Raw genomic sequence first — 19,528 nt, 5'->3', positions numbered from 1 at the left:
GCTTCTTTTTATTTATTTATTTATTTATTTTATATTTCTTTTTTAAATTTTATTTTATTAATTTATTCATATTACATCTCAATGGTTATCCCCTCCCTTGTATCCTCCCATTCCTCCCTCCCTCCCATTTTCCCCTTACTCCCCTCCCCTATGACTGTGACTGAGGGGGACCTCCTCCCCCTGCCTTTAAGCTTCTTATGTTAAAGTCTCCTTGTCTTTGCAGTGAGGATTAGTTAGGTTTTACTTGCCCATCTCTCATTCCAGGCTATTTTCTCACTTTTTTGTTTTGGTTTTTGAGACAGGGTTTCTCTGTGTAGCCTTCGCTGTCCTAGACTCACTTTGTAGACCAGGCTGGCCTCGAACTCACATCAACCTGCCTGCCTCTGCCTCCCAAATGCTGGGATTAAAGGTGTGCACCACCACGGCCTGACTTATTTTCTCCCGTTCATCAATTGTTACGGGTTCATTTGTTTGGCCAACCCTCCCATATCTATCAGAAGTGGCTTTCCTTGACTGTGGTGGCTCAAGCCTATGACACCAACACCTACAAGTTTGAGGCAGAGGATTTGGAGGTCACGCAGCAAAAGTATGCAGACAGACCCTGTCACAAACCAGAGAAGACTTGCTTCCCATGGAAATGTCATGTGTTCTGGGTTCTGACAACTTGTCTGTTACTTTTCTTTTTTGTAGGATTTTATTTTTACTTAAATGTATGTGCATATTTGAGTGTGTGTTGGTGCATGTGACTGCAGGGCACATGGAGGCCAGATCCCCGGGAGTTATGGGCAGTGAGCCTCCTGCCATGGCTGTTAAGAACTATGCTTAGGTCCTCTGCAGGGCAGCACATGCTCTTACAGCTGAGCCATCTCTCCAGCCTCTTACTCATTTTTCAAATTATATGTTTGTTGTTATCATCATCATCATCATCATCTGCCCCTGTGGTAGGGTGAGGATGCCTGCCTGTAGAGGTCAGAGGTCAAGTCTGTGGCATGTTTCTCCAGCCACCTTTATATGAATCAAGCATCAAGTCATCAGGCACGTGAGGCAAGCACATTTACTTGGCCTCATAGTTTTACTTTCCATGTGGTCCTACAGATGTCTCCAATTTAGGACCCAACATTGATTAAATAAAAAAAAAAAAAGAAGTTAACATTATAGTAAATACATTTCCATATTTTTTTAGTTCACAGATATGAATATTAGTTCCTAAATGTGAGGAATACTTATTGTGTATAAGTATCTTATTTACGTGTTCATGATAAGGCAATTGTGTTCTATCCCAAACAGAAATGCTGATAGCTTTGAGACAGGCGACACACCGATGGTGAGCAACCTTTTATCTGATTCTGGGTAATTTCACTGAGCCACAAAAACTCCAGGGTTATATAGCTCCATGAAGTAATCTAAAGTGATGTTAACTTATTTAGACAATTCTTTCACTTGGGTTCAGAAAATTATAGGAGTTTACAGTATGGAGTCAGAGAAACTGCTATGGTGATACTAAAAGCACCCGCTTCAACTAAGTATCTAAAGTCCGGTGGCTGGGCCAGGGGAAGCTGTTTCACGGGAAGAGTATTTGCCAAGCACGTGGGGCCTGAGTGCTTCCTTCTGTGTTTGGAAACACGCAGTATTTTTGAGGCATCAGTATGTGCTGCACTGCCTTTTCGCCGAAGCACATGAAAAGGGCGTGCTGCACAGGACACACTCTGCACGCTGGAAACCGGTCTCCCTGGACCATAGCATGGCTTCTCTCCCACACCGGGTCTGGACTTCTAGTTTCTCTAACAACTCTTTACGTGTGTGCTTGTGCCTGCGTGCCTGCATGCCTGCGTGTGTACCTGTGTGCCTGCATGTGTACCTGCGTGCCTGCATGTGTACCTGCGTGCCTGCATGTGTACCTGTGTGCCTGCGTGTGTGCCTGTGTACCTGCATGTGTGCCTCTGGAAGTCACCGGATCTCTTGCATGGCTACTTTCTTCTATTATGCAGTTCCTGGGGATTTGGCTCAGTCATACTGGGAGGCTTAGTTAAAAAGCACTTTTACCTGCTGAGATATCTTGCTGGACTAAAATTTGGATTTTTTTTTAAAAAGAAGACATGAAAGTACAAGAGACTATTAGGGAAAGTGGGGATGGAGCTGGTTAACCAGCAGTAGTGAAAGGAGGGTAGGCGAATGAAGTGGGAGTTAATACAACTAAACGGACACACACACACACACACACACACACACACACACACACACACACATATATATTCAATAAAATATCACAAATTCCATTTCTTGTACAGTGAGTATAAGCTAATAAAACATTTTCAAACTGAAAATTTATCATGGTAAGTAGTGCGTGACATACCTGCCCCAGGCTGCCTCATTTGTAGAAGCTTTATTAACCGGAACACATGAGGAATCAATGACAGCAGAACTGTTTATCTTGTAGCAGAAACCGCAGTCTGGATCCAGCATACACTCATTACAGTAACTGAAACAGGAAGAGAGTTAACGTCACATGGGCTGGGTCACCTGGCACTCGTTACATATCAATCCTACTTGCTGCCTCACAGCTCAACACTGTTTTATTAGCTTGGGCCAAGGCAAGTGACATGACCAGATCCAGCTGATAGCTGGATGCTCACTTCCATCTCTCTGTGAAGATCATAGCAACTTTGTAAGCTACTATGTGGTCAGGGGGCACAGGGCAAGCCCCATTGACCTCCGGGGGTGGGGGGTGGGGGGGGGGGAAGTGCCTTACTGATCTATCTGGATCCAGCCTGGACTAGCTTTGGGTTATAATAAAGCATTTATTCCTTATAAGTGTCTTTCTATTTCATGCTTCATCTATGTTAAAAATGGAAATGTCCGTTCCAATATATATGCATATATATCAAACAATGAAAGAGAATGTTTGAAGTAAAACTTCAATGAAAGTATACATACCCCAAATCCATCCATTGCCAACTCCTTGGCTGACGTTTGTGCCTTAAAACACTGAGTTCTAACTGCGCAGTAATCTTAGCTGAAAACTAACGAGTGTAGGAAGAAATGCTACCTTGAGTTGATTATGTCTACGGCCAGACCACAGAGGGACATTCAGTTGGTCACTACTTGCTTAATAGGATTATTGAACCACAGATATGTTTGAAGTGGGCAGAGTCTCCCAACCTAAGCCTCCACCGTAGGTGTGGAATGTAGTTCTACGACCCTTCCTGTATCCTGCAGGCACATGCAGCATTGGTCACATTACAGATTAGTAGGTAAGAATTCTTGATTTGTGGCAGATAAAAGGCGAGGATGAGGAACAGGTGTGCATGATGATAGTCATCACAAAGAGAAGGCTTAACTGACGCTGAAAAGGTAGAGGAGGATTCACAAGTTAGACATCAGCTTAAAGGCAGGATGTGAACTAGGTCATAAGAGAAATTCATCAGAGAAAAAGGACATTACAGCGAATGTGTTATTCTGTTGTTAAAAGGCCAATGAGTACAAAGTTAATAATTCTCATTATGCAAAAGTAATTATTTTATGGAGTATCAGGGGAGAAACAGGCCATCAGAGACAGATGTCTGAGAGACACGCAAAGACTCCAAAGACATAAAGGATGGTGTTTCCCAGACCTACAAGTTGAAATGGCCCTGTGGCTCACTTAACTAAAGGCCAAGACGCCTGCATTGTTTACAAGTCAGATTTGTTTCCAGGGTAGCAGCCTGCTGCCAACCTTTCCCTGATTTTGGCTTCAGTCCTATCTAGGACTAGGGAGAATTGTAAGGACTCCCGGAAGGTTTGGCTTTTGCTGGTGCTGTTTACCTTTGAGACAGGTAAGAAAGAATACTGCCTTTTCTCTCAGACAGCTTCCTTCCCAGGGAAAACCGAAGATCTTAAGTGTGAACTTCATCAGCTTTGAGCTCTGACAGGAGCAAAGCCAGGCCTGTCCTCACTTCTTTTTCCTCCAGGTTCTGAAAACAAGGAGCCCCCTGCATCTGAGGACAAGACCTCTGTGTCTCTCCCCTCTGGCCATCACCATGACTGTTATAATGGCTCTTCTTCTCCCTGGAGCACAGCCCACGCTTTATGGGGAGTCTTCCTTGTTCCTGTATTAAAGGAAAAGTCCTCTTGATACTGCACGCGATGCTCCAGGGTGCTCTCAATGGAAGGAAGGCAAACACTGAAGAGCACTGGGCTCCTACTGTCCCAGGAGAAGGATGCTGGGTAGAATCAATATTGTCAGTCCCTACCTCAACATGGAGCCTTCAGGCCTTTAGAGGCGAGACAAACTCCCCCAGCATGCCGCCATGCTTGACCTAGATTTCTTTGCTTTCCAACCACATAAATTATTTTATGAAAAGTTGTCCTAAATACACACAATATGCCTAACACTCACTTGACATTCTGAAGTTAACAGTAAATATTACATACCATGGAGATCGGCCAAATGGCCTTTTTACCAAAAACATATCTCATAACTGTGGCTTTAACAAATGTCATTAACTAAGAGCACAGCTAGAAGGAGCCGTTCTTTCCTAAAGATTCCTATATACAATCTCTCACTGAAACACAAGATCAAGGCCTGTAGGAATTTGCCAAGTGTAGGTTGCTTTTCATGTGTGTGAATGTGTGCAGGTGTTGAACCTGCCTGCCCCTCAAAATATTTGATGAGGAGGGAGCTCTGAACACATGACTCCAAAGGATCCATGCATAGTTCAACTAAGACAAATGTATGATTTAACTCGAAAAATCTCCACTCCTTAAAATGTGAGAGTAGAATGCTGTTAGGTCCAAAACTGGCCCTAAAATGGTAGCGTTGTGGTGACAGTGTCATAAATGACAGTGTGGGCTGAGCACAGGGTGGACTCTGGGTAAACAGAAGGACTGCTAACAGATAAACAAAAGCTTATGCTTAGCATTCCTCAGACACCTTGTGAAGTGGTTTCTGTTTGTCAGGAATAGCAATTACTTCGCTTCTCTGTCCCCTACTGTAGCCAACTGCCTATGGCAAAAGGCATCTAGCTCCCTTTTAACTCAAACAAACCTATAACCACAGATCAGCCCACTGGAGCTAGTTCCCAGGCTGCTCTGGACAGCAAAGCCCTTCCCACTACTCCAACTCCCAGCCTATAGGCTTGCTCCTGCCGCAGCATACCCCAAGAGTTAGCCTTGACAGTTTGAATCTCCCCAGATAAACCTTCCTAACTAACGAGAGTGGTCCTGCTTGGTGGTTTCACTGGGCCCTCATGTGCACCTTCTCACCATCCTATAGGGTCCTATAGGGATCTGCTCAAATGTTGATCTCAAGTGCAAAAACTATAGTTGTGACCTACCACTAAGAAAGTGTACAGTTTCTTTTTTCTTTATTTAAGTGATGATGATGATGATGATGATGATGATGATGATAACGATGATGATTTGCATGCATGTGTGTATAGGGCATGTGGGAAATAAAATACAACTTTTGGGAATCAGTTTCCTCCTTCAGCATGGTATCTCAGGATTGAACATAAACTGTCAAAATTGTATGCACTGTGCCATCTCACCAGTCCAAGAAATCGTATATGCTTAAAAGAAAATTAATTAACAAGAAATTTATAAAAGTACTACTCTTTGTGAAAGAATTGCTGAATGAAAGGAATCTCAGTTCCTTCCCATTTGTGTAAAAATCTCTTGAAACCAGTCCTTTGCTTCGCTTTGCCCTGACACACCTCCGGGCATGATACTTTGACCAACCTGTTCACAACTGTCAGGTCTCAAGGAGTAAGACCCTGCTCATAGCTTCTGTTACTTGCACAGCAGCATTTAGGCCAGTGCGGGCTGGCTTCCTGGGGGGCAGGGCAGCGTTGTAACTCTGGCATTGTGGTGGACTTTTAGCCTATTCTGAAAAATAATTGTGAGGGATGAGTGGCTGAAGGCGAATGCCTGGGTCATGAACTAAAAAAGAAGCTAACTAACTAACTAACTGTCAAAGGACAAGCTGCAGCGTCTTTTTAAATTGCCAGAGGCAAAAGCTGTTTTGAACAGGCAAATAGCAGTAAAAATAAACAAGGAGGTTATTAATATTTATAATTCATTTTCTGAAAGGAACTACGAAGGCAATTTCCTCCAAGTCTACATGGCAGAACTACACATGCATGGGCATGCACATACACACACACACACACACACACACACATACACACACACACACACACACACACACACTGGGGGGGGGAAGAGGGAAACAGAGAGAGAGAGAGAGAGAGAGAGAGAGAGAGAGAGAGAGAGAGAGAGGACTTGCTTTAAATTATAGCACTAAAATATAGAAGAGCTAATAGCACTACTTAGAGAGATTTTATGCTATACAAGTGTGATGGGAAAACTTGCAGTCCTGGTTTTGAGACTGTGTAACACCTGAGACCATGCTCAGTCATGGGAAGTTCTGGGGAACTGAATGCAGACAGAGCATGCACTACTGTAGGAAGTGCTGGGAACTGAATGCAGACAGAGCATGCAGCACTGTGGAAGGTGCTGGGAACTGAATGCAGACAGAGCATGCACTGCTGTGGGAAGTGCTGGGGTGCTCAGAGCAGAGCAGAGAGCCTCCTGTTCAACTGTGGGAAGTGCTGGGGAACTGGAGGTAGAACGAAGAAACCAATGGAACTAGAAAACAGGCAGCAGTCATGTGCTCCTTCTGAGAAGCAAATATGCTTTTTTCAGTGGAATTATATATTTAGAACAAATCTGGTTCTAAGAAGTCCAAATATTTCCAGCTAAAGAAGTGAGAAATAAAGGCCCCAGTTTCATGTCTAGCAAGCAGGGGAGATTAAAGGTGGCCTGTTGTCACTCAGTAACCCAATAAAGGCATGGTGTAGCTCAATGTATCGCCTCTTAGAAAAATCCTTAAAACATTGACATGGGCTAATTCAGAACGTTCTTAATTTCTACTCAGAAGTCGATGACTTTGACTCTGTAGAAAATCGTCTGGCTTCTTAAATGTGTCTCATTAAACCATCGAGATGCAGCAGCAAGATCAGTGGCTGGTCTAAAACCTGCCTCCCTAACAAGATCTCAGCTCAGAAACCAGGCTGCTGGGATGCGGGATGTAGCATGCCTTGCATGGGCGGCTACAATATGCTCATTCGGCCCTAACCATGACCTTAGGCCTCACACCGTACAGTAATCACTGTCCCCCCCTTTGCCATTCCTTCAAATCTTTCTTACTTCATGGCTCCACTGCCAACTCCCCATGGCCTGGAGCAGATGAGTTGGAATAAACCAAGCAGGAGCCCTGTGCTGTCTGGTGTCCCTCTGCAGGGCCAGCTTTAAATATCAGATACCCCAGTTTTATTTCCCTGCCATGGCATGGCTACCGGGAGACTTCTTCCATTGCAACTGTGTAAGAAGGAACTCATTAGAAAAGAAAAATCACAGTTGTACAAGCTAGCACCACAGACAGCAGCATCATAAAGAAAAGCACCCCACTCTACTACATGGTCCTCAGGAGATGGCCAAGATGGCCGGCATCCCCCACAGTGAAACTGAAGCATGTTTCTCTCTTCATCTTACTTTTTCATCTGTTATACAATTTCCTAAAAAAAAAAATCCTAAAGAATATTGAGTTTCTTAAAAATGCTCTGAGTGTTCCTAGACACGGTTTCCCCGTTTCTAGTCTTACGTTACTGTGTGCTGTCCTTTCCTGTCTTCACACTGTCCAATATCCCTTCCCATGACTGTGCCAGGAAATGCCACTTTTACATGGTCACATTCCACTCTGCCTATGTCGTCACCTGACCAGGCTCCTGTTCTAATTAAAATTGATCATAGTTTTCCATGCCTGTACTGTAAAAACGCCAAAGTCCTTGCTCCGGTTGGATCGGCCCAACTCATCCTGCCTGTCTGCCCATTGCTTCTTCTCAGGGCCACTGCCAGGAGCATGGGCACCAGCAACCTGCCAGGCTCTGGAATTTTCCCTCAGGCCTTCCCAGTCTAGATTATCACTTTGAAACTTATTTTCCAATGTGATGTGAACTCAGACAGCCTTCCTTAGGGACTTGGGACCAGGCTCCTGAGCTCCTGCCTTTGGTGTCCCTGTAGGAAAAAGTGTTAATGCAGTTCTGATGGGCAGGAGGAGGCCAGACATGGCATTTAAATTTTTTAAAAAATTTAAAGTATTATTTATAATGTATTAAGATGTTATCCCTGATGTTATCCCCTCCCTTGTATCTTCTTGTTCCCACCCTCCCTCCCTCTTCTGCCCTAGTCCCCACTCCTAGACCTCTGACAGAAGGGGACCTCCTTCCCCCCACTCCACCCCCACCATATGACCACAGGTCCCATCCTGACATGGCATTTTAAAGTGAGTCTGCTGATGCACATGTTGGGGAGGCCATGTCCTGCTTTTAGTCTGAATTTACCATCGGTTCCTTTCCTTCACAGTGCTTAGCCTTATACAAACATCTTATTCAAATGTGAATCCTAGCCATCCACTGCACACATTATCACCATTGAATATGTTGTACATGCATGAAAGCTTACAATGGCCACTCCCCATCTGCAACTGCCTAGGCACCTGCACATACTGCATGCACACAATGTTCTTTTCCTTTTCTAAGTTGACAAAACTGTGTGATTTAGTTAGAAAAAAGGATCCGAGGCAATTCAGAACATCTGGCCAATAAAAGATACTATTTCTCTTTTTATATATAAAATATAAATGAATCATTTCCCCCCACTGTACTGGTGAGCATGATAACCCACTTAATACTAGATAATATTTGTAAACTAGATAACATTTGTAAAATAGCAATTTTACAAATGCTTAAAATATTTTTTTTTGCCCATTTCTAATTATATCATGACATGCTAGATACTACCAAATATTTTTAAAACTATGAGACTTTCATATGGGTCTACTATGCAAATAAAGATTTAAAAATGAAACTGATGGGAGTGACTATAACTGTGTGTCTTTTCCCCTCACAGCTGGCAGAACACTTGTACATGGCCAGTGTCAGTATCATGTACCAGGCAACAGAACGGAGCCTGGTAAATGGAGCAACTTCTTAGTGAAGCCTCTAAGCGCACAGACTGTGAGTTGAGTGAGTGGCAATTGTCAAGTCTCCCCAGTTACAGAAAATAGGACATTTAGCAAATATGCTAGTATCCTTCATATTTGACAACACTAAATGGGGATCACTATTTTATCACATTAATATCAATCTCTTTACTAAATAAATTAAAAATGCTGTTTAACACAGACAGGGGCGGGGGGCGGAGGGGAAAGGTTTTCTGAACCGAATATATGCAAACAAAAATCAACTCAACTCATAAAATTAAACTAGTTCCAAATGGACTACTTCCAAAAATGCTTCTGAGAAAAAGAATCTCAGGTTCACTGGATAGGTTAAAATATACCCAAATAGGTTTTTTTTTTAATCTCTAAATTATTGTCCCTTTCTCAAGGGCTATTGGTCCCTCTCTGGCCCCTCTCCTAGGAGAGGCACATGAGACTGAACTCATTCAGTGGGCAGTGACTGATAGGACTGGGTGCTGGATAGAGGCAGGTCCAGCCTGGTCACCGAGAACTCAGTTCTGGGCAGGGTAAGGCACGTGGCCTTCTAAGCGCGCTCAGGTTCACTTCCTGCCATCACAGTTCCAGGTCCTGGGGACATCTTCTTCCGGCCTCCATGGACACCACACAGACACATGGTACATGCAAATACGTGCAAACATACCCATATATAAAAATTTCAAAATGATAGGAACAAAAATCTAGGAATATAAAGACAGCCATTTCAAATTCTGACAAAGCTCTAAGGTATCAATTTGGTTTTTTGTTTTTGTTTTTGTTGTTGTTTTTTGAAACAGGGTTTCTCTGTGTAGCCTTGGATGTCCTGGACTCACTTTGTAGACCAGGTTGGCCTCGAACTCACAGCGATCCACTTGCCTCTGCCTCCCAAGTGCTGGGGTTAAAGGTGTGCGCCACCACGCCCGGCCTAAAACAAGCACCATGCCACATGGTTCCACTGGGGCACAAATCAATTTGTTTTTATGGCAGATTCTCTTGGAATCAGGAACCCTTATCCCCACCCCCCAAATCAACATTGCTATGATAGTAAAGTTTTGGAAGTGATTTTAATTTGTTTATTAATCTGTGCATGAGACCAGAATTTCATCTCTGTTACAAAATGAACTTCACTACTGAATATCCTAAAGGATTTTTAATATTAGTTCAATTAAGTGGCACATTCTGTAGCTGGATCACTGGGTCATCTCTGGTTTAATGACTGCCATCATTTGGCATGCCCGTTTCAAAGGAGAGTCTTAATAAAGTCCTAGTGTCTCTATATAGTTTCTAGATAGATGCTCCTTCTGTTGTTCCATGGATGGCTGATCTAAGCATCTCTCTGTAACTCACAGAGCTTCAATAGACTTGTCAGGTAGTCAGAGAAAGGCCCTTTGACTAAAGGAGGGCACTGGGTAGAGCAAATGAGCCATGTGGCTTTCAGCAAGTCACACAAACTCCCTCTCAGCCTTTGTAGTCCTCCCAGACAATAAAAGAATATAATATCTTCCTCCTAAGAATTGTGGAATCATTCCTGCGAAAGGACTTAATTCACAGAAATTAATATTATTTTAAAATCAAAGCCTACTTAGAAATTTGGCCCCTCCACCTCCCTTGATGGGTTGCTAGGACATGCAGCCATTACAAAGTAGCCAGATGCCTCCTTCTAAACCTCTGCACTTAACATTTAAGCAACCTACCCTGAACATCTCCAAAGAGATACTGTCCTCACACTCACCAACATAAATAAACCTCAGCCTTGTTTGGGCTCTCTGGGGCTGCTGGACATCTCCCAATTCACACCCAGAGTCAGGCAGAGACCTCCTACAGAGCTCCAAGGTAACGGTAATCTCTGACTGATGCTGTGGGATACCTTCCTCCTTCTCCACCCATCCTTGCTTTGGTACCCAAGACCCTTCATTTCCTTCTGTTTCCTGCAGATCTTGTTCCCTAGCAACATCGGAGTCTAATCTAGCCTAATTTCTTGAGGAAAATGGATCTCCTGCCTTCGCCCAGAGTGCCCTCATACTCTTCGGCCTTCTCTGCTGTGTCAGTCTGAGAAAGCCCCAACCGCCTTGGAAGAATTAGATCAGGCTCACTGCTGTGAGCTATAACATTCACATGGGACCCACAAATTTGATGAAAGAAATCTCTATTTCATTAACCTTTTATTAAAATCAAGCATCTCCTTCAATTACGAATGTAGGCAATACACTACTGTCAGTAACAGCAATCCAATATCATCACGTCCCATGGCAGTAAATATAGAAATCTCCAGATAGCACTGGCATTCGCTAAGATGCTAGAACGTTGCTGTTGGAGTAGCTGCATCTACCTCTGCCTTTTCATATGTTAAAAATGAGGTATGAATGTCATTATATAGCAAGTTCATGAAAGGATGGATTTTAAGCTGGATATAGTAGTACAGGCCCATAAGCCAGAGGCTTAGGTAAGTCCTGCTGGTTTGAGGCTGACCTAGGCATCTTTAGCAAGAAACTAGATCAAAATAAAATTAGGAAGGAAGGAAGGAAAGAAAGAAGGAAGTGAGGCCGGGCTGATGATGTAGCTCAGTGGGGGAGAACTTGCCTAGCATGTATGAAGCAGGTTTGATTCCTCATATACTGCGGCACATATGCTTGGTAACAAACTGAATATATTCATTCCCTTTGTGATGCCGTAGGAAATTTCATGCAATCGGAAATACTACTTTGTAACGAGGCGAAGAGCGGAGGTGCCTCCTATGACGTAATGCTGCATAAAAACTATGGTTGAACCTGACAGTATATAATGCTGTGCTGCTGTGCCACCGATGGAGGATGATCCTGCGTGGCTAGGAAGGAGAAGAGATGAGAGTAGTTAAGTATAGAATTATTATTTCTTGAAGTGACCACTGGGAGAGATGGAGAATGAAGGGGGAACACTGCTTCCCAACACTTCCCCCGGGGTGGGGGGTGTGAGCAGGTGAAATCACTGTTTCTTAGTTTAGATGACTGAGAATGTCATTGACAGAAGAAGACGCAGAGTGAACTTGCTGTGCAGAAGGAGCCATTTAAGCGTCTTTGTATTCTTGTGTTCCTCCCTTTTCCAACTACCATATATGCTTATTTTAGCCAGCACACACACACACACACACACACACACACACACACACACACACACACACACACACACAGTCTACTGCAGTTTTATGATCACTAACCTCAAGGCATATTGCCTCCTACCATCAAGGATAAAGATGAATCCAGGTTGATTTGAGAGGAAATCAGTAAAGGCAACCTCTGTAGACACAGGTAGAGAGCTGATCTAATATTGGTGGCATTAGGGAAGGGGAGAGGCAAGAAAGGAAGTCGGCATTTAAGGGAAAACCTAGAAACCTAGTGTGGAGTGTTTATAAACTCTGCCCCTCTTCCCTGCGGCTTCGAACACTTCTAGTTATGATTCTAGATTAGGGTTCTCACTGGGAAGCAGTAAAGAGAAAAGTGCAGTGGGCCGGAGGAACACCCCTCTGCTGAATCTTGACTGACAGAGGGCACCGAGGGCAGTAAGGAATGTGCTGCAGAGGTAAGGTGCTGTCACTGGTTCAGTGACATTCTCCAACTCTTTGGGTAGTCTTCACTGACAAACTGCCTTCCTGGTCTAAGGCAAGAAGACAGGGCCTGAAGGTACTAGAAAAAGCAATGGCTGCAAGCCGTGTTGTGTCACAAAGGGACCCCGACATGGGAACTCCTCAGGAGACCCCTAAAGAATAAGCAGTCAGCCAGAGAGCTTTGGGGAGAGGCTATGATGTATGTGGACTTCTGTTTCCTTAAATGAAGGGGCGTTTAAGTTAAGTTTTATTAAACACTCTGTCCACCTTGGGTATCTGTGACTCAATGCTGAGGATAGAACACAAAGGATGATGAGAAAGCACGGTCCATTTGGTCAGTGAACTACAGTGACATCACAAGGGTAGTCAGGAAAGTTCTTAGCTGCGAACCAGGTATCACCGTATCCACATCTTTGAAGCCGACTCATCGCTTATCACTGCCTTATCCTCCCAAGCCCTGTGCTGTCACACACCTGTATTCCTACACGCCTCGGCAGTGTCCTCCTACAGTTCAATCTGCCCACAACAACATATCACCCTGCCTCATTCAGTTACTGCACCTCACGTGCACAGTGCCTTCTACCTGGCTCCTCAGACAGACACTTCAAATTCTTGGAGGATTCCTTTCCCTTTTTGCTCCTGGTTTTCCGTAACTTTTTAAAAATTTTAATTTATTCAGATTACAACTAAATTGTTATCCCATCACTTGTATCCTCTCATTCCTCCCTCCCTCCCACTTTCACCCTATTCCCCTCCCCTAGGTCTAAGACCGAGGGGGACCTCTTCCCCCACTATATGGTCATAGGCTATCAAGTCTCATCTTGGTAGCCTGCTTATTCTTTCTTTGAGTGCCATCAGGCCTCCCTACCAAGGGGAGGTCATCAAATATGGGGCACTAGAGTTCATGTCAGAGTCAGTCCCCGCTCTCCACATAACTGTGGAGAATGTCCTGTCCATTGGCTAGATCAGTGTAGGGGTTCAATGTTTACTACTTGTATTGTCCTTGGTTAACTTATTTTTAATTCCTATTGATTTTTTTCTCTTGAATATGTTGATAATTGATCTCATTTTCTAAATCTCCAATGCTACCTGCACAGCCCAGGCAACTCTCTCTCACTCACGGACATCTGTTAACAGCTAGCCGTCCTATACCAATGCATGGTGTTTGTGAACTCACACACCCGGAGAGACGGAATACAATGGGAATTTGGGGTGAGTCATTCCTCTGCTTAGCATATCTCCACGAACGAATGCTCGGGTTCTTGGGCCGAAGAACGAGAACCTCTGACATTGTGGACGACCTGGCCTTCTCAACGCCTCATCTTACTCTGTTGTACTCTCACTGGCCCGTGGCTAGGCTTTTACCTAGTTCCTGACCACATGCGTGGTCATCACAGCCGCACTGCTCTTGATGGCCTTACTCCACCTGTCTTTCCAGGCTCAGTTCACACACCCCACCCCCAAAGCTAGCTTCCTCTGAGCCAGCCCCACCATTCCAATCTTCCCTACTGTTACGGGTTTTATTAATTATATCAGAAGCTGAGAACTTACACATGCAAGCAAGGTTCTAGGCAGTCTCTACATGCTAATTCATCTTTACTATAACCTCATAGGTCTTCACTGCATAGATATTCCATAGATACTCTCAAGTGCATCAGTAATGCATACCATAAAAACATAGTTCATAGGAGCTTTGAGATTCTGGAACTGTATGTTTTAGGGAATACCTGTGGCTAAAGATCTGGAGATGCTAGTGTGTGTCTATTAAGGCTACACTACAAACACTCAACCAGCCAGGGTTTGAGGGAAACACTCCTTAGGAAACGTCCAAGCATTCCTTCACTAATCCACCTGCGCTTTCTTCAGTCTGCCTGCCACACAATGTTCACACCGTTAGACTTAAGAAGATCGAAGGCCATGCTTGGACATTGAGACATTTTGTTTCCTTTCACCTTCACTTCCTCCTCCCAGTCCCCTGGAAGAGTTGCAGTGCTGGGGGAGCTTGTTGTTCCACTTGAAGACAGGGGTGCAAGCAATGAAGCTTGGTAATGCGCACATGCCCAGTGAACATGTGCAGTAGGCCAAGTCCAACAGCTGCCAGACGTTACTCACTCTGCCTACAATACAGATGCCAGCAGGCAATGAGCTAAAGTGCCTTTGCTCTGTGATTGATGGACTTTTAATCCGCAATCTTAGTTTTTAGAAAAACATCGCAAAAAATTGTGTCAAATTTCTCAGTTTTGTTTAGTTTTTCACATTCTGTCTTTGAAGATTACGGTTTTCATACTTGATAGTTCCTGCCCACTTTTCCTGTCACAATCTCTTCAGATAACGAGCCTGCAAACACAGGGCTTTTCTATTCCTCTAAGTTTTAGAAATGTTAAAAGAAAAAAAACCATAATTGGATCAAGAAGAGGAAACATAATAAAAATCTCACCTGTATCCTGTGCAGGTGGCATTTTGACCTGAAGGAGCCATCGGTCTGAAAGTGACCCGTGGTGAAACCTGAGCTGAGAGCAGAAATCCCAAGGCAAGAATAATAAGTGCTACTGTGGTACCTAAAAAACAAGAGAAAACAAAAAGAGTTTTACTGAAGAGCTTGAGAGCATTATTTTAACACAGACTTGGTGTGACATCCTAGGTCTGAATAAAACTCCTTGATTTATGTTCCCTGGGTAAAATGATGTTTTACTATGTAAGCTAATGGTCAGAAGAACTCACTAGCAAACACCCATTTTGAGACTCAAAGAAAGCAGAATTCAAAGCAAATCCAGTTGTTAGAATGAGTTGGTAATGATTTTCTAAGAACAAAACAATAAGCACTAAAACCAAAACCAAATAAAATAAAATAAAATAATCAGTCTATGAAAATAACCTTCATGATCATGGAAAAGAGCAAATTTCCCCAGGTCTGGTAGGATGTACGTGCAATTCTAGTGCTTGGAGGGCAGAGTCAAGGGGATCACAAATCCATGCCACCCCATGCTATAATGCAAGATCCCGTCTCAAAAAGCCATGTGCTGGGGACACCATTTATAGGTACAAAACCTGTCTAGCACAAGGCCCTGGTAACACCCAAATGTGTGTGCATGCACACGTGTGCAGGAGTGCAAGAGAGAACCCGTGTGCAAGTGTGCGTGCGCACCCCCCCAAACACCCACACACTTTTCAATTTCTGTTCCAGGCACAGAATTGTGAGGATATGTAAAATGTGTAACAGAAAGAGATTCTGTGTTAGCTGAACAACTGACCCGGGACAGTATGTTTACAGTATGGAGCTCAGAGATGAGATATATGTGGTACTAGAGACTTTTACTGATACGACAAGCAAGTAATTCAGGATACAACCAAAAGTACCATTAAAGGAATAAGTAAAATGGGAACCCTGTGAGATCATGTGTCAGTAGAGAAGTAGCTGGGTTGAGGTGACCTCTGGTGCTGCCCAACTCTGATTCTGGGCAGAGCACATGGCCTTCCCCAAGTTAATTTTGTCCTCTTTAAAAGGGTCTTAGTGAAAACATACATAGAGGTTTTGAATTTTACATGCTACTATCTGTCTAGAAGATCTTTCACAATGCTTTGGAATGTATAGAAACGTGACTTTCTGTACACTTTCTATACACAGCAGAGAACTGGCAGCTTCCAAACAAGAGAGAAAAGGCGAAGGGTGGTGTTGGGGGAACAGGGGTGGATAAAGGATGACCACAGGTCTACCGTCAGACTGTAGTTACAAACCACAGTAGTTACAAAGCAACTAGCAAAAATCTTAGAATTTACATTCCTCACAAGGTTATTAGACTTTGAACACAAAAAAGAGATAGCTTTTTTTTTTTTTAATTTCTCTCAACAAAACAAAAAACTCAAAATACAACATGACTTTTCTTGTTAATTTGTCAACCAAAGATCATGATTACACAGGTATCTTCCTTGGTTACTTTCTTTCTTTCTTTCTTTTTTTTTTTAAAGATGTATTTATTATTTATACAGTATTCTGCCTTCATGTGAGCCAGCAGGCCAGAAGAGGGCACCAGATCTCACTAAAGATGGTTATGAGCCACCATATGGTTGCTGAGAATTGAACTCAGGACCTTTGGAAGAACAGACAGTGCTCTTAACCTCTGAGCCATCTCTCCAGCCCTGGCCCCCTCCTCTCAGCTACTTTCATAGCTCATTGCTATTAGCTGAATAAAGAGTTTCACCAGGAAATTTTGATATTTTAAGATGAGAAGGAAAGATGGCACCTTCCTTCTTAAACTTGTTAAAGAATCAGCATCCACCAAAATTTATTATACACTTATTAGAAATTGTCATATATTCCTATTAGTTCCATGACAGTAGCTCCAACACATCTTCAAATATGCAATGTTTAAAATATATATATTTAAAATATACACACATCTTTGTCTCAGGAGGTATTGCTTAGGCAGATGGTTGCTTTTTTCCTTCCAATGTGGGATATTTTTGATCAAGATGAAAGTGTGTTAAGACTCTCAAATTTCAGCGCTCAGGCCAAGATATGGAATTATCCTCGGCCAGGGAATGGGCAAAGAGAACAGGGTACCTAAAGTGTCTGCCTCTTAAAATGTGAAAAATGCACAGACTATGTCATCCTGGACACAGTGACCTCTCAATGGCTAGAGTTCATACATCACCTGGGCGCTCTGAACCTCAAAGGCTAAAGGTTCTGGACCAGCAGACGCCGAAAGCCACAGCGATTTTTACCTTAACCCACTTCTGAAGGAAATAAACGTATAACAGTCAGTGTTATACCTTTCCATTCACTGCATGAGGGAAATTTGTGTGTCTTGGTTTCCAGCTGGAGGGAATTCTTGGATGCACCCTGACCTCATAGCCATACTTTTGGAAGATGGGGTCTGGGTGTGAGATCCACTGATGACCATGTTGCCCAGATAAGACCAAAAGCCATTGCATCAAGATAAACTACCCAAGGAGAATAGCTCTTTAAATGATTCTGTTTGTGCTCTAAATTTGAAAACCACCTAGTCCATTAATCTGTTTCGTTCTGTTGTGTCATGAAACTCCCTGAATTCCCCATGTCATTAGGACTAGTTGGTATTCTGCATTGCCATATCTTTTGTCAACAGATTCCTTGCCGCTGTGGAATCTGAAGCTCATTATGTCTGAGGACAGAAGGGTTTGGAACGTTCTTTATTTTTCTTTTCAAAATGTATTTATTCACTTTACATCCCTATCACAGCCCCTCTCTCCTCTCCTCTTGGTCCTGCCCTCTTACCATCTTCCCCCTTACCTCCCTTCTTCTCATAAAAGGGGAGCCTTCCCCCCACCAACTCACCCCACACAAGCACATCAACTGGCATCAGGACTAAGTGCATCCTCTTCTAGTAAAGCCCAACAAGGCAGCCCAGCTAGGGGGAAGGGATACAAAAGCAGGTGACAGAGTCCATGTCAGAGATAGCCCCTGCTCTAATTGTTGGGGCACCTCATGAGGACTGAGAAACTCCTCAGCTACATGTGTGTAGGGGACCTAGGTCCAGTCAATGCAAGCTCTTTGGTTGGTGGTTAGTTGACTGTGTTAGTCTTCTTGTGGAGTTTTTATCTTCCTCCAGGTTCCTCTACCCATCCCCTAACTCTTCCACAGGACTCCCTGATCACAGCCTAATGTTTGGTTGTGTGTCTCTGCATCTGTTTCGATCCACGGCTGAGCGAGGGAGGGGCTCTCAGAGGATACTAATGCTAGGCTCCTGCCTGAAAGCATGGCAGAGTATCATTAATAGTATCAGGGGTTGGCGCTCTCTCATGGGTGAGTCTCAAGTTGGCTCAGTAATTGTTCGGCTCGTCCCTCACTCTCTGTTCTATCTTCTTCCCGGCTCACCTTGTTGGCAGGGTAAATCGTGGATCAACGGTTTTGTGTGTGGGTTGGTGCTCTCCTCACTCTACTGGAAGTCCTGCCTAGGTATACGAGATGGTCACTTCAGTCTCCATGTCCCCTACTGCTAGGGTCACCCCCATATCCTTCTGGGAACCTACCACATTACAGGTCTCTGGCTTGTCTCAGAGATGCCCCCTCCCCCATTGGTTTCCCTTCTCTCCCAGATGTCCTTTACTTTTTGTTTGTTTGCTTTTGGTTTTTCAAGACAGGGTTTCTCTGTGTAGCCTTGGGTGTCCTGGACTCATTTCATAGACCAGGCTGGCCTTGAACTCACAGAGATCCTCCTGCTTCTGCCTCCCTGAGTGCTGGGATTACAGTCCTGCACCACCTCACCCAGCTTTATTTTTTACTTATTAAGAGAAACGTTGTGAGTTATTCAGAGACGACTGCTCAGACTTAGGTTTAAGCCAATAGAAAGTCATTATTAGCTGGCCATTGACTACACTGGGTATTTGGGATTCCGGCATAGCCCTGAGCCTTTCTCAGGTGAGCGTTTAAACACAAAAACCATGTCCTAGGTTGGCATGCTTCAGTTAAAAAGAACAGTTAACCAGAATCAGAACCAGAGAAGTCTAAAAGCAAGGTTAGTACATTTTGAGATATTCCCAGAACTATGGACTTTACTGGATTGATTCTTTGTTTTAGTGTTGGCAGGTGATACTGTCTACTTGCTCAGTTTTACAGCCCGAATGGCACTTCCATCATGGAGTCAGTTGTGCTAAGGTTGGGGCCCTGTTACAATAAACATTTCTCTTAACCAAGAGATTTTGGTAGATTTTGGAATTTTGGTAAAACTCTCCTAATAAATATATTCTCCATAGAAATTAAAGTATGTTTAATAAATATCATTCTGAAAAATATCTAGTGTAATAAGTTACATAAATTAATTGGTACAGAGTTTGGCTTATGAGTAAGTGCTCAGTAGAAGTAATTTTTCTTTTCCAGCTCTCAGCTCTCATACACATGCCTGAATTCTACCAGGGGAAGTTGCATGTGCTGCAGA

General features: G+C 43.5%; 1 protein-coding gene across 1 annotated transcript in view; it reads right to left on the bottom strand.

Annotated features, from left to right (window-relative positions):
- Positions 1-19,528, bottom strand: part of SLC2A13 (solute carrier family 2 member 13) — a 289,570-nt gene that overhangs the window by 52,931 nt on the left and 217,111 nt on the right. Inside the window, exons 6-7 of the mRNA XM_084748255.1 lie at positions 15,052-15,172; positions 2,354-2,479 (exon numbers count right to left, since the gene is read on the bottom strand). Coding sequence (XP_084604381.1) covers positions 2,354-2,479; positions 15,052-15,172 — 247 coding nt within the window. The remainder of the gene's footprint in view (positions 1-2,353; positions 2,480-15,051; positions 15,173-19,528) is intronic.

This window comes from Acomys minous (genome assembly GCF_964271855.1).
Source record: "Acomys minous genome assembly, chromosome: 12".
Lineage (NCBI taxonomy): Eukaryota > Metazoa > Chordata > Mammalia > Rodentia > Muridae > Acomys > Acomys minous.
The sequence above is the reverse complement of the archived record's forward strand: the minus strand, read 5'-3'. Positions and strand labels throughout refer to the sequence as shown.